Source organism: Populus trichocarpa, chromosome 6 (genome assembly GCF_000002775.5).
Source record: "Populus trichocarpa isolate Nisqually-1 chromosome 6, P.trichocarpa_v4.1, whole genome shotgun sequence".
Classification (NCBI taxonomy): Eukaryota; Viridiplantae; Streptophyta; class Magnoliopsida; order Malpighiales; family Salicaceae; genus Populus; species Populus trichocarpa.
This window is the reverse complement of record NC_037290.2, coordinates 5,779,462-5,791,623: the sequence shown is the minus strand read 5'-3', so window position 1 is coordinate 5,791,623 and position 12,162 is coordinate 5,779,462. Positions and strand designations below refer to the sequence as shown.

General features: G+C 37.6%; 2 protein-coding genes across 4 annotated transcripts; one reads left to right on the top strand and one right to left on the bottom strand.

Moving 5' to 3' along the window:
• Positions 1-671: 671 nt before the first annotated feature.
• Positions 672-3,613, top strand: LOC7487221 (proteasome subunit beta type-6). 2 transcript variants are annotated; one of them, XM_024604406.2, is made up of 8 exons: positions 672-908; positions 997-1,073; positions 1,156-1,211; positions 1,331-1,403; positions 1,525-1,636; positions 2,352-2,425; positions 2,941-3,082; positions 3,127-3,275. In XM_024604406.2, the coding sequence occupies exons 1-8, from the start codon at positions 794-796 to the stop codon at positions 3,228-3,230; spliced, it is 753 nt and encodes a 250-aa protein (XP_024460174.1). In that variant the 5' UTR covers positions 672-793; the 3' UTR covers positions 3,231-3,275. The 2 variants fall into 2 exon arrangements, with proteins under 2 accessions (XP_024460174.1, XP_002309021.1); XM_002308985.4 differs by having other exon boundaries at positions 679-908; positions 2,941-3,015; positions 3,227-3,613.
• Positions 3,614-3,745: 132 nt separating this feature from the next.
• On the bottom strand, positions 3,746-11,648 carry LOC18099958 (auxin response factor 19). 2 transcript variants are annotated; one of them, XM_006381104.3, is made up of 14 exons: positions 11,004-11,648; positions 10,480-10,595; positions 9,523-9,621; positions 9,370-9,426; positions 9,021-9,176; positions 8,849-8,933; positions 8,627-8,717; positions 8,279-8,443; positions 8,043-8,165; positions 7,709-7,784; positions 7,479-7,617; positions 5,068-6,929; positions 4,714-4,904; positions 3,746-4,336 (listed from the first exon to the last, which is right to left on the bottom strand). In XM_006381104.3, exons 1-14 carry the CDS (start codon positions 11,065-11,067, stop codon positions 4,201-4,203), a joined length of 3,360 nt encoding a protein of 1,119 aa, XP_006381166.1. In that variant the 5' UTR covers positions 11,068-11,648; the 3' UTR covers positions 3,746-4,200. The 2 variants fall into 2 exon arrangements, with proteins under 2 accessions (XP_006381166.1, XP_052309447.1); XM_052453487.1 differs by lacking the exon at positions 11,004-11,648 and having other exon boundaries at positions 10,480-10,961.
• Positions 11,649-12,162: the final 514 nt, after the last annotated feature.

Sequence of the window (12,162 nt, the reverse complement as noted above, 5' to 3'; positions counted from 1 at the left end):
ATCTTTCCAAGTTTAAATATAGTTTTTACACAATTTAAAGGTGAAAAAAATCTAAATGGAACTTTCTTCACCAGATGGACCTCGTTAACATCAGAATTAACCATTTTGGCTATTGAAATCAATGTCAACATTGATTTTCTCTTTCTACCGTCAAAATCAGGTGATTATCTCTCTTATTTTTAACCTATTTTTCAAATTAAAAACTTCAAAATGAGAAGAATAAAATTTTAGACTAGAATTGACTTTATTTTGAAATTTTTGAAATTGAAGAAATATAATATTTATAATTTATAAAATACGAGGACTACAATAAATATTTCTCTTCAAGTTAAAAAAAAGCCACTCATTTTTTTTATTTTTTTTCTTTGATCCCCTACCTTTTAATCCCACATTTTTCTAATAAATTAACCTATAATTTAATTTTAGAAGAACAAAATACAAAAAAATAAAACAAAAAAACCACTATAAATAATAAGTTCATAGTATTTTGTTTGATGTTCAACGGTGCAAAATATTGCACCGTGAATTCCCCCCGCAAATTTAAAAGTTTCTTATAATAATTAATCATATTTTTACTTTCTTCTTTTTATTTAATTAAATTCAATCCCAATCCCAAAAAACAAAAATCCATAAAAGCCCAAGCACCCGAACCCAACCCATGAGCCCATTAATACTTCACTTCTTCTCTGACTTCACAAGCAAGTCACAAACACTCCGCTTTCTTTGAAAACAAATCCCCAACTTGCTTCGATTTCATTTCAAGTTTTCTTCTTCTTTGAATTATCTGAAAACAATGGAATCACACGAGGAAAGTGAGATCAATGGCCCTCATTCCATGGGTACCACCATCATCGGCGTCACTTATAACGGTGGTGTCGTCCTCGGTGCCGATTCTCGCACCAGCACAGGTAAATTTCAAAACTTTCTCATTTCCCTCAAAAACCCAAAAAAAAAAGCTGTTGATAGTTTTACTGTTTTTATCTTGGGTTTTTGTAGGAATTTATGTTGCAAATCGAGCATCTGATAAAATCACTCAGCTAACTGATAATGTCTACTTATGCCGTTCTGGATCTGTATGTGGCTCTCTCTCTTTCTGTTAATTAAATTTCTTATTTTTTTGTTAATTTTTATTTTGAGCTGATTTTGTTTTGATAGGCAGCGGATTCTCAAACTGTGTCTGATTATGTGAGATATTTTCTTCATCAGCACACGTAAGGGGGTTCTCTTTGTTGCGTTAATGAATAATGTTTTCCTTTTCTGTCTGTAAAGTTTAGATTTTTTGGATGATTAGCTGGAGATTGATTTGGGACCTTATGGGTTTTGTGTGTAGGATACAATTGGGGCAACCGGCGACAGTTAAGGTTGCTGCTAACCTTGTTAGGCTGTTGTCTTACAGTAACAAGGTTGGTTTGATTTCAATCCTTGCTCTTTAGTGAATTTGTATGTAAAGATGATGTTGGGTGTCGTAACTGTGGAATGGTTCTGGTTTGTTTTGATACATTTTTGTTTTGGATATTTTGGCAGAATATGTTGCAAACTGGAATGATTATCGGGGGTTGGGATAAGTATGAAGGAGGTAAAATTTATGGAGTGCCTCTTGGAGGAACACTTTTGGAGCTGCCGTTTACTATTGGAGGTGTGTGAAGTGAACTTGTTGACCTTTTTGTCTACTAACTATAATCCATATTTTTTGTTTTTGCGATCCTTGTTGAAATGTTAGTTGTTTGCTCATGCACTTGTTTATTCTTAACTCATAGGCAACAACATTAATAGATTGTTACTATTATTTTCGCTACTTGTATAATTACTAAAGGCAGCGGCATGGGTCGTCGGTGGATTTCTCTTTTGCACCCATCTTGTCAGTTGCTAATAGCATCACCTCACTTGTACCTGCTTTCTTTGCAAGTCTTGGCGGAAGTGTGACCTGCCCTGAGAAACTTGTCAACCCCATATAACTTCATTTGCTGGCAGTAATAATTTGCACGTGCCATGGTGTCATAACCCTTTAGATTTTAGAAAGTTACTTAAGAGATGTAATTTTGTGGCTTTTTTATGATATTCAATTTTTACACACTGAATCTGGTGTGTTTTGGGGATGAATGATGATGATAGGTTATTCTTCTTTTTTTCATCAAAGGTGGTTGCTGCTGATAACTCATATTGACTAGTTAAGATTGAATAAATCACCATTATCTGATATATTGTAGGGGAATAAACTACCAATGTCTGCAGGAGTTGGACTTATTTTAATTTTGTAAAATTTGACTGATCTGTCATCATCCTACGTACGTGGGATGGGCTATTAATTGCATCGGCTGATTAATTTTTTTTTATCTGCTCGTGGCATACAGGTTCAGGATCCACTTACTTGTATGGTTTCTTTGATCAAGCATGGAAGGAAGGGATGACCCAAGAAGAAGCTGAGGTATGTAGTTTAACCTGTATATTTTTTAAATATGTAAACAGAATAAACTTTTATGGTCTGGAACTGCTGTCTTGACTCATAGAAACCCATTTCTTTTTGGTCATGTCAATGGTCACAATTTTCAAATAGCTGTTCAATAACACTCAATGTTTCTCTAAAGCATGTATTCTCTGGTTTTGTTGTGGATTCTGGAACTTTCCTTTTTCCCCGAGATTCATATAGAATTCCCCCTTGGTGGATAGACCATGGTATTTGCTTCCCATCCTAGATTTTTGGATAATAGAAACATGTTCTCATCTCAGTGTGATTCTTCCCAAGCCTCATGGAAAACCTATTTAGGTGGCTAAGAAGTTGCCTTTGGTGACTTTTCTCTCCCAAAACTTCTTTTTTTGTTTTTTTGCCACCTTCGCTGTGCCAAGACCTGCATTTTTATTGATTTCTTGTTGAGAGTATTTGTTGTAATTATTATGCCATTCATTGCCCTTGGATTTATACACTTGATGATTTTCTCGCAGCAATTAGTGGTGAAAGCAGTCTCTCTTGCTATTGCTCGTGATGGTGCAAGTGGTGGTGTTGTTCGGACTGTCACTGTGAGTTGCGTCCTCTCTGTTTTTTTCTCTTTCCAACTGCCTGTCCATCAAATTAGTACAGACACTCGTATTACTTTAGTAAGTAGGGCTTGGTTGGGATAAATTATTCAGGGACACAGCTTCCTGATCACTTCCCGTTCTGGCATACGTATAAATACTGTCATATTTATTCTGCAAATTTCATGGCAATCAAATGCTCCATGTTACACAGATAAACTCAGAAGGCGTGACAAGAAAGTACTATCCTGAGGACAAGCTCCCCCGATGGCATGAGGAGCTGGAGCCACAGAACTCATTGTTGGACATATTGTCATCATCCAGTCCCGAGCCAATGGTTTCTTGAGAAAATGCCTCGTCATGCTGGGCATCGATTGTCTTAAGAAAATGATGTCAGGCACTTGTTATCAAAAGAAAATGCCCCATGATGTCATGAAGTGAATGTTGTTAGCATACCAATGTATGCCAGGAAACATTTTCCAGTGTAAAGACTATTTTTCTGATTTTGATCATCTTTTTTGTCTTGCTGTGTCTTCCATTTGTTTTTATTTAAGGATAACCATTCCATAAGCAAAGGCCATAAAGAATGGCAGATGCCAAATGTTCCATGTTATTACTTACATTATGGTCAGTGTAATTCAGATTATTTTCAACATTAGATAAAATGCGATATGAGAGAGAAGAGACCTTCACCATAGAACCTTGTAACCTTTGAAATTCAGAGGCAAGTCGATTGAGAAACTGATGAAATCTACACATTTATACTCAGAATCTGGCATACAAATTTATGATTTTTCTTTCTACAACACGTTCCAGTGGGAGTATTCTCGACTGCTGGAAACACAAGTAGCCTAAAGGACACGCACCAAACTGGATTCTTCACCGAGCTGAACAGATCAACTTTGGACCAGAAAGGGATTGATGGTTCGGGTGCTAAAACCTCTATTTTCCTGCTTCTGACCTTGTTTTTCTAATGTACAGCTAGGCTAAAAGGAAAAACAGAGCACTAACTGGCCTAGAACAGCTTCGCAATTTTACCTGCTCATTGCAGGTGCCTGGAAAAATTCAGCAGGCAGACAACTGAAAAACTTAGTCAAGACTGAGTGATAGGAAAACTATTAACAGAATCCTCAAATAATATAAGGTCTCCGCGTGGAAGAAGAATTGTTAGCATCTTTGTAGGCTACTTTATGCATTGACATTATCAGAACTACTGCAGGCTTGATTAGGAAGGACAGAGTTCCCAAAATCTCCATCCAAGCTCATCTGTTGAACTTCTTGAGGAGACAGGATCTTGATGCAGCGGACACAGTTCACGAACTCTCTGGACACCCAAACAAAAGAATTTGAGAAGGGCAAATTATAAATACTATTTACAGCTTGAAGCTATTTCAGAATACAAGTGGCACATTCAAAATATACATAGCAGTTTAGGTGAGTCAATAATTCGAATGAGTAGATTCTAGAAATTATAAAATTTCAGCAGCAATGCAGATAGCTTAATCTATAACTCAAGATCCTCCTCAACACAGAAAAGAGAAACAATTGCTATCTTAGACAAAAGAAGCATGTCACTTCATCAGAAATTTACTTGAACTACACTGATTGTTTTTGTTTCTTATAGTAAAGTCTTTCATGAAAGATAATACCATGACATAACATAGAAAATAAAATAGAAATTAGAAGAGTTAAAGGGCTTACTCCCAAGGGTCATCCCCTACTAGCAGGACATCATCATCAAGATCCCTGTAGACAAGTTTCCAGCCTATCCTTTGTTGATCTTCGAACTGTCCCTCTATACCAAACCTACGAGCCAGATCTTGCTTAAGCTCAGCATAACCTGAATACCGGGCTATGTCAATTGACCTTCCCACAGCTCCACGTTTGTACACCTTTTCAGTAAAACATTGACCAACTTATAAATTACGAGGCCAAGCAGAAGAAATTGCAGGAAAAAAAGGATATGAAAATATAAACAAGGAAAATATTGTGAGTGTGGGCATGTGCATGAATGCATGCATATAAGAATTAGCATTGTATAGATAAATAACAAACCTTTGTATATGTTCGCATTCGCTGAAACTGTTGCTGTGGAGGAGCCCAAGCACCTCTGTTCAAGCAGCTATTGTCATTGATTGCTGAGTTGATTGAATTGAATGGCATTTCTGGAACTCCAAATGACTGGGAAACCATAGAGGATGAAAGATCCTGTTGAGGATCTTTGGAGTTTTCACAACTTGTAAGCATGCCTGCCGAAGAAAAATTATTTGAGAAGTCCTTCCCCAGCCCCACCATGCCCTTTGTGAATAAATTGTCAGAACTCACTGGCATCGTAAGTTGGCTATCAATGTTCGTCCCACATGGAATATTATTCCTCAGATCTGCCTGGAGTTCACCATCATGGATTGTGTCTCTCAACAACATTGGTTGTGGATTATAAGACAGTGAATTGTTATTCTGCTGCAAATGGACATCATTTTGAGAAAGGCAAATTGATGTTGTAGATGATGACGTGTCCAAATAATCTGTCTGAGCAGCTACCCCATTTAGGTATGTTTGCGGGGTAAAAAATCCAGGGCTTTGATTCTTGGAGATGTTCAACGACGGCTTAACCTCAGATTTCTGCAGCAGATCTTTAACTAAATTACCGTTAGAGGACACGGTTTCCAAAGCGCTAGGATTCAAGAGTGTGGCAGCAGACTGAGCCATGTCCTCCCCCATTGCTGTGCTTCGGTGGGCCCGACTGTTGATCATTGGTTGAACAATGTTCGGACAATTGTTTGTGGAAGGTGAAGTAGAACAAGAAGGAACATCATCAGTAATCCCAGACTGTCCCTGTCCTGCAGCTGCAGTCAATATACTGCTACCAGCTGCGGAGAGCTGATTGGCCATTGAGCTCGGCAGAAGCCCCATATGACCTGCCATTTCAGACAATGGCAGTATGCCAGTATGCTGTTGTTGAAGTTTTGGCTGCTGAGGCGGATGTGAGAATCGAACATTGTTTTGGTTGTTATTCTTAGTCAACTGTTGTGGAATGGTATTTGGCTGAGGGAGAGAGGTGGGTGCAGTTTGAGGGATTTCCAACATTTGGCTGGGTGCCATAGACCTAGAAAAACTCTGAGATGCATCCAGGAGCTGTCTTTGTGAATCTTGAAGCTGCCCGAGTTGACCAGCCTGCTGCATTGCAGATTGCTGTGCTAAAAGTGATTGCTGTTGCTGCTGAAGCTTCTGCAAAAGTTGAAGCTGAATGTGATTGTCTGAAATTTGCATATGTTGGTTTACATGATCAGACAACTGGGATTGCATTAGGCTTTGCTGTTGGTTCTGACCCATAATATGTTGCTGTTGATTCTGCTGCTGCTGGTGGTGCAAGGTTTGAGGAAGGTTTCTAAGAAGCTGATGACTTTGTATAGATGGCTGTTGCTGAAGAATGTTATTGGTCTGGGCAAGAGTTTGAGGCTGCAGAAGTTGGGCTTGAACTTGACTTGAGGGTAGAGTTTGAGCCATTAAATTTTGCCTTGATTGTTGAGTGATGTCACCCATCTGTTGCTGTGGCTGCATGATGGAACCCAGTGGGATCAGTGAGGACTGTAGCTTTGGAAGCTGATCAAGCTGTTGTGCTTGCTGAGGCAGCCTTTGGGCATTGAACTGTACGTTGTTTGGCTGAGGCATTTGAGGTGATGACAAGCCTAACTGACGGGAAAGATCAGCTCCAGGAAGATTCTGCAGAACAGATCCTGACAAGGATTGCATGTAGTTGGGTTGCATTGAGTTGGCCAGGGAAGGGTTTTGCTGCATGTTCATCCACTGGACTAAGCTTAGGCCAGGGAGAGCCTGGGGATCTTTCATGCAGAACTCATCACCAAGCCAAGGCATAGTCCTCTTGAATAAGCTATCAAAATCAGAGGAATCATCATCTGCAAAAGTAAAGATCAGAGGTGAATCAGATTTACTCTAAAAGAAACACCAAAACTTTGAAAGCCTAATTTGTGGTCAAGCTTGAAAGTGTACTTTGGCATTAGTAAATTTCATGAAAAGAGTGAGAAGCATCTTCAAGATTTTAATCATCATATTAGCAGATTTGGTACCAACAGACCACATGCAGAAACCCTGATAGTCAAACTTTGACACAGAAAAGACAAAAAGGTAGATTATATCCTATCAAAACCTACCCCACAGCAGTACTGTCTTGTCAATTTGATAGTATAAACCAGATGATGCCATCCACTATTACACAAGACAACTAACAGGAAGGACAGGTTAACGGAAAGGGATAGCAAACAGAACACATGAATCAATCAAGATGCCTAGCAAAAGGGTACCCTAACCAAAATTCCTGAGTGACATGTACGCAAAGAACCCATGTGATAAACTTATAACCGAAATGACTAGCAGAGTATACCATACAATGTTAAGGTTCAAAATTTCCTTTTAATGAAAGAAGCTGATAAAAAATTATCTTGTACCTGGCATTCCTGGTTGCCTTGGACGCTTAGATCTAAAGAATGGAGGAGGACATATAAAAAACGGAGCAGTCACTGGTTCAATCTCCCATATTGAGACTCGATTGCGTCTTTCACCAGCAGTTGATTCATCCCAACCAACCTATGAAAGAGTATGGAGTGTTTACACGGTAATGCACTTATCATGTAAATTGGGCATGATTGGAATCATAAAAGGATGTCACAATTTCTACCTGCAAATTACGCCATTGTGAATTTTTCCATCTTACAGGATCAAGATCACTGATACCTGTAATGGTGCCCATATACCTGCAGTAGAGATTCAATTTCTTTAACTTTCTAATTGGTGAAGAAAATTGAGTTTATCGTGTTATAAGAACACCAGGCAAAGAATCTAGGTACTAATCAGCTCGACTAAAACTCTTTTCAGAGTCAAATTAATCCGATGACACACTCCTTCCCAACAACATGTCCTCAGGTCTCAATAGAATTCCATTTCAAGTTCACAATTCTTGAAATCAATAGTATTCAAATGACATTCAAGAAGTGCCAAAAGACCAAATGTACCTTCTTGTTCCTGACTCTTCAGTTTCAAACATCATGCGAAAGCGCATTCCAAGGGATATTTGGTTGCTGTACACTGCCTTGTAATACTTGGCTAAAGGGATAACAAATTCTGATGGACTTGCCCTGCACAAAATTTGCATCTGGTGTCAATTAATCCAACACACACAACCTAATTACTATGAGTAAGGAATTTTTTTTAAAAAAGCACCCTACAGAGAAAAATATAAGTAATTAACCTGGGATTGTAGAACACAGTAAAGGGGCTATTGTTTGCTGCTGCATGGGCTGCAGCAGCTAGGATCCCAATATGCATGCTATCACTTGACAATACTGATGATGATAAGTTGGTAGGTTGCCTGTTAGCCCTTCTGATGCCCAATAGAAGCTGCTGCTTTTCATCTCTAATCACATATAATAAGCATCATTAGGTTGATTAAAAGGGCATGTTTATAGTAAGAAAATGACCTGAACTTGAAATGCATGTATACAAGATTTAAGATACCTAAGAATATGAGAATCGAATTTCAGTAAAATAAGTCCTTTTGACACATAAATTCATGGAATCAGAATTCACTAATTCTTACCTAATAAATAAAACTGAGTCACCGGCAAAAAGCCTCTTTCCACTGACAAATAGGCTCCATCCAGTTGTAAGCAAATGACGCTTTGGTTGTCCTGGATTTAGAGAAAACAGGAACTTACATAAGATAACAACAAATTTGGTAACAAGCAATTACTGATTGTAAGTATAAGAACCATTGGGTATCAACTAATTAGTTTTCATGGGTGCTGCAAAATTAACATACCACGATAGATATGCCGGAAAGTCCAAACATTATCATGCAAATCCCTGGCTACAAGTTCTTGAGCAGGTGGTTGCAAGGAGAAATTCTATACAAGGGAAAGGGAAAAGATTAAATAATGCTATTAGGATTAACATGGACACTACTGTTTTAGGACTAACAGAGAACAGCTTACAAGTGGTGGGAAGATTTTCTCAGCTGCGCGACGAGGAACAGAGAAACCTCCATGAGTGCTCGTATCACTTGCTGTTAATGTTTTACAGAAAAACTCTGTCTGTGGTTTATTTGACTTCAGTGCAAGATCTGACCTCAATAATGCATCCTTGTCAAACTGCAAAAGGATTGACAAGGTTGCTGATAGATTCAGTAGGAGTTAGCAACTAAAAACATGCTAAAGTCATTCTATTAATTTTCTGGCAATTGCATAGGGATCGGTTATTGCCAGTTGATTTCTAGTTGCTTTTCTTAGTCCAAACACCGAAAGCAAGTATACTTTTTTTAGTTACTATGAATCAAGTTCTTACGGAAGAAACAGGTTGAAGGGTCATCTGAGCATAAACTTCATCTGTTTCTGGGTCCGCCTACAAAATCAAACAAAAGAACTAAAATAATTGAGTGACCAAATAAAGAAATTTTGTGATGTTAGACATGAAGGCCAGAAAGGTTAGCTATTTTACATGTAAGGTGACATTGTGAAGGAGACAAAGTAGCTTCGACGGAAGATTTGGGTAGTTTGGGATTTGGGCATCTACATCCTTTTTCATGGACGCTGCAACCTGAAAACAGTAATTTTACTCTCAAGTAAGAACATGAACTGACTTCTGAAGGAGGGAAAAAAAAAAGACAGTATAAAATTCCATCCACAATAATCATGAAACTAATTTATAACTGAAAATATTTTTCATGTTACACCTACTGGTTCTGTCACCTTGTTCAGTTGAAACAGAAAACTTGCACAAGCCTCAAAAAATTGTCAATATTTGTCAGGCTTTAAAGGACATGATCATGGTTAAAAATTTGCATTACAAGTAAATTGACATGCAAATACACAATGACCTGTGAGACTCTTGATGATTAACTGTAACATTAAGAGAAATTTCAGTTAACATAAATTACAGAGTCAAAGAAGTCAAAACCTCAAGATCCTATTTTTTTGTTATTTTTGATCAACTAACATCACAGTTTTCTATTAAAAGAAAACTCACGTGGACCATGAGTTGACTTTATAAACACAAGCCAGATAACACGATGCATTGATGGTTTTTAGTACTCAAAAGCAGCACATGACAGCAAGATCATACATACCCAGAGAATATTTCTATTATTACTCAAAGCCGCATTAAATCAAGTTTAACACAATCTGAATCAAGGCAAAAAGGGTAGCTTCAACTTGCCACCTAAAATAGTACCCTCAAAAGTAAATCCCAAATCTTGATCTACTTTTCCTTTCCTTATAATCTACCTATTTATTACACCCAACCAACCAGTTTAGGTAAAATTATAAGACTTAGCACACACCAGATCAAAATCCTAACACACCATTTACCACAAATAATTAGCCGATAAATCCCAATAAAAGAAGGGTGCGGGCTGGTGGGACACATTTTTGGCACAAAATAGCAACAGACACGAACCTGTTCACTATGCCCTTGGGGGAAGTAGACCACATGAGTTCCGGCCGCCGGCAAGTTCACTAGTGGTCCTGCACATGCTTGCCATAACTCAGGGTTTATGCTCTTCTTCTCTGCCCCTGCATCATCAACACGTGTCTCGCACTCATTAGTCGATAAATTCCCCTTCAAAATCCTCATTTCTTTTCCTCTTTGTTTGTTTCCCGGGAAAACAAACCAAGCCCAGAAAAGGAAAAGGAAACAGACTTGCAAATCAATCTTGTTTTTAAGCAAAGAAGGAAAAACCACATAAACAAATAAATAAATAAATACACAGAAAATAGATTCCAAAAATATAGAGACAAACCGGCGCTTAGAGAGACATGTAATAAAGACAAAACTAAAACAAAACAACCTTAATGGGTAGTTATTTACACATAAATCTCTTAACATTTTTATCAATGCTTTACGCTCATCTCCTTTAAATCTATTGCTAACAACAAATAAATAAAGACAAAGTAGTAGCATAAATTAAGAGATGACCAAACCTTCACCGTTGGTAGCTGTGGAGGTTGTGGCGGTTCCTCCGGCACCGGTTGCCGGTGACTTCATTGGTTTCTTTATGGAAACTCAAAAAGAAAAACAAAGTCTTTTTTTATCCAAAACAAGAAAGTTCCTCACTTTCTCATAATTTTAAGCTTTTTTAAGATCGAAAGGTGAGGTGCGCTTCAAAGAAACTCAGTGAGAAAATTATAAACGCAAGCAGATTTTTTAGCTTAGATCAGCTCAATAAACAAGAAAGAACCAAACTTCTGAAGAAATGAAATAAAGGGGTGGACTTTGAAGTGAAAAAAATATTATGGGATTAGTTTGATAGAAAGGGAGTGGGTTTTCCCGGCGAGAAATTCCGGCAAGATCGCCGGAGATATGGTGAAGAGACAAAAAAAAAAAAAAAAGCAATAAAAAACGAAGAAATGGGTTTTTATGGGATAGAGAGTTTCTGCTGAGTTTTTCAGAGACCAAGTGTTGAAGCTTTGCCCCCTTTCTTCCCCTACATTACCCAGACAAATTTCCTCTCTTTTCCTCTGCTTTCCTCCCTCTGCTTTTGCCTTGCTTTCTTACACTTCTCGTTCTCTCTCTTGGTCTATTTTTTCTTTCTTTCTCTCTCTAGAGTATTTTATATGTATTACTAAAAAAAAGATTTTCTCTCTCTCTATCTCTCTCTCTGTCCTTGAAAATGGCACTGACTTCTCACAACTAAGCAACCACCTCCGGCCCTACAGAAGTAGAGTCCACATGTAGGTTGAGTAGGGTTAATGTGTAGGATTATGTACTTCATTTCTCAACTCAACCATAGTTAATCTTCTTACATTAGTATCATCGTATTTTCACATTGTCTTGTCATAAATGGTACTTTGGATAAGATATTAGGTTATAAAACCACTACATCGGTGACGTGCACGATACCGTGGGCGGGGCTAAATTCTTTTAACTTAAAAAGAGATTAAGAGGATAATAATATTTTTACAGAAATAAAAAAATGTTATAGCCCGATTAAGTATCTGTTTAGAATTGTAATCGTAGTAATTTTTTTAAATGTTTTTTATATTAAAATATATTAAAATGATATTTTTTTAATTTTTAAAAATTATTTTTAAGATCAGCGCATCAAAACGATCTAAAATATACAAAAAAATTTAACTTTTA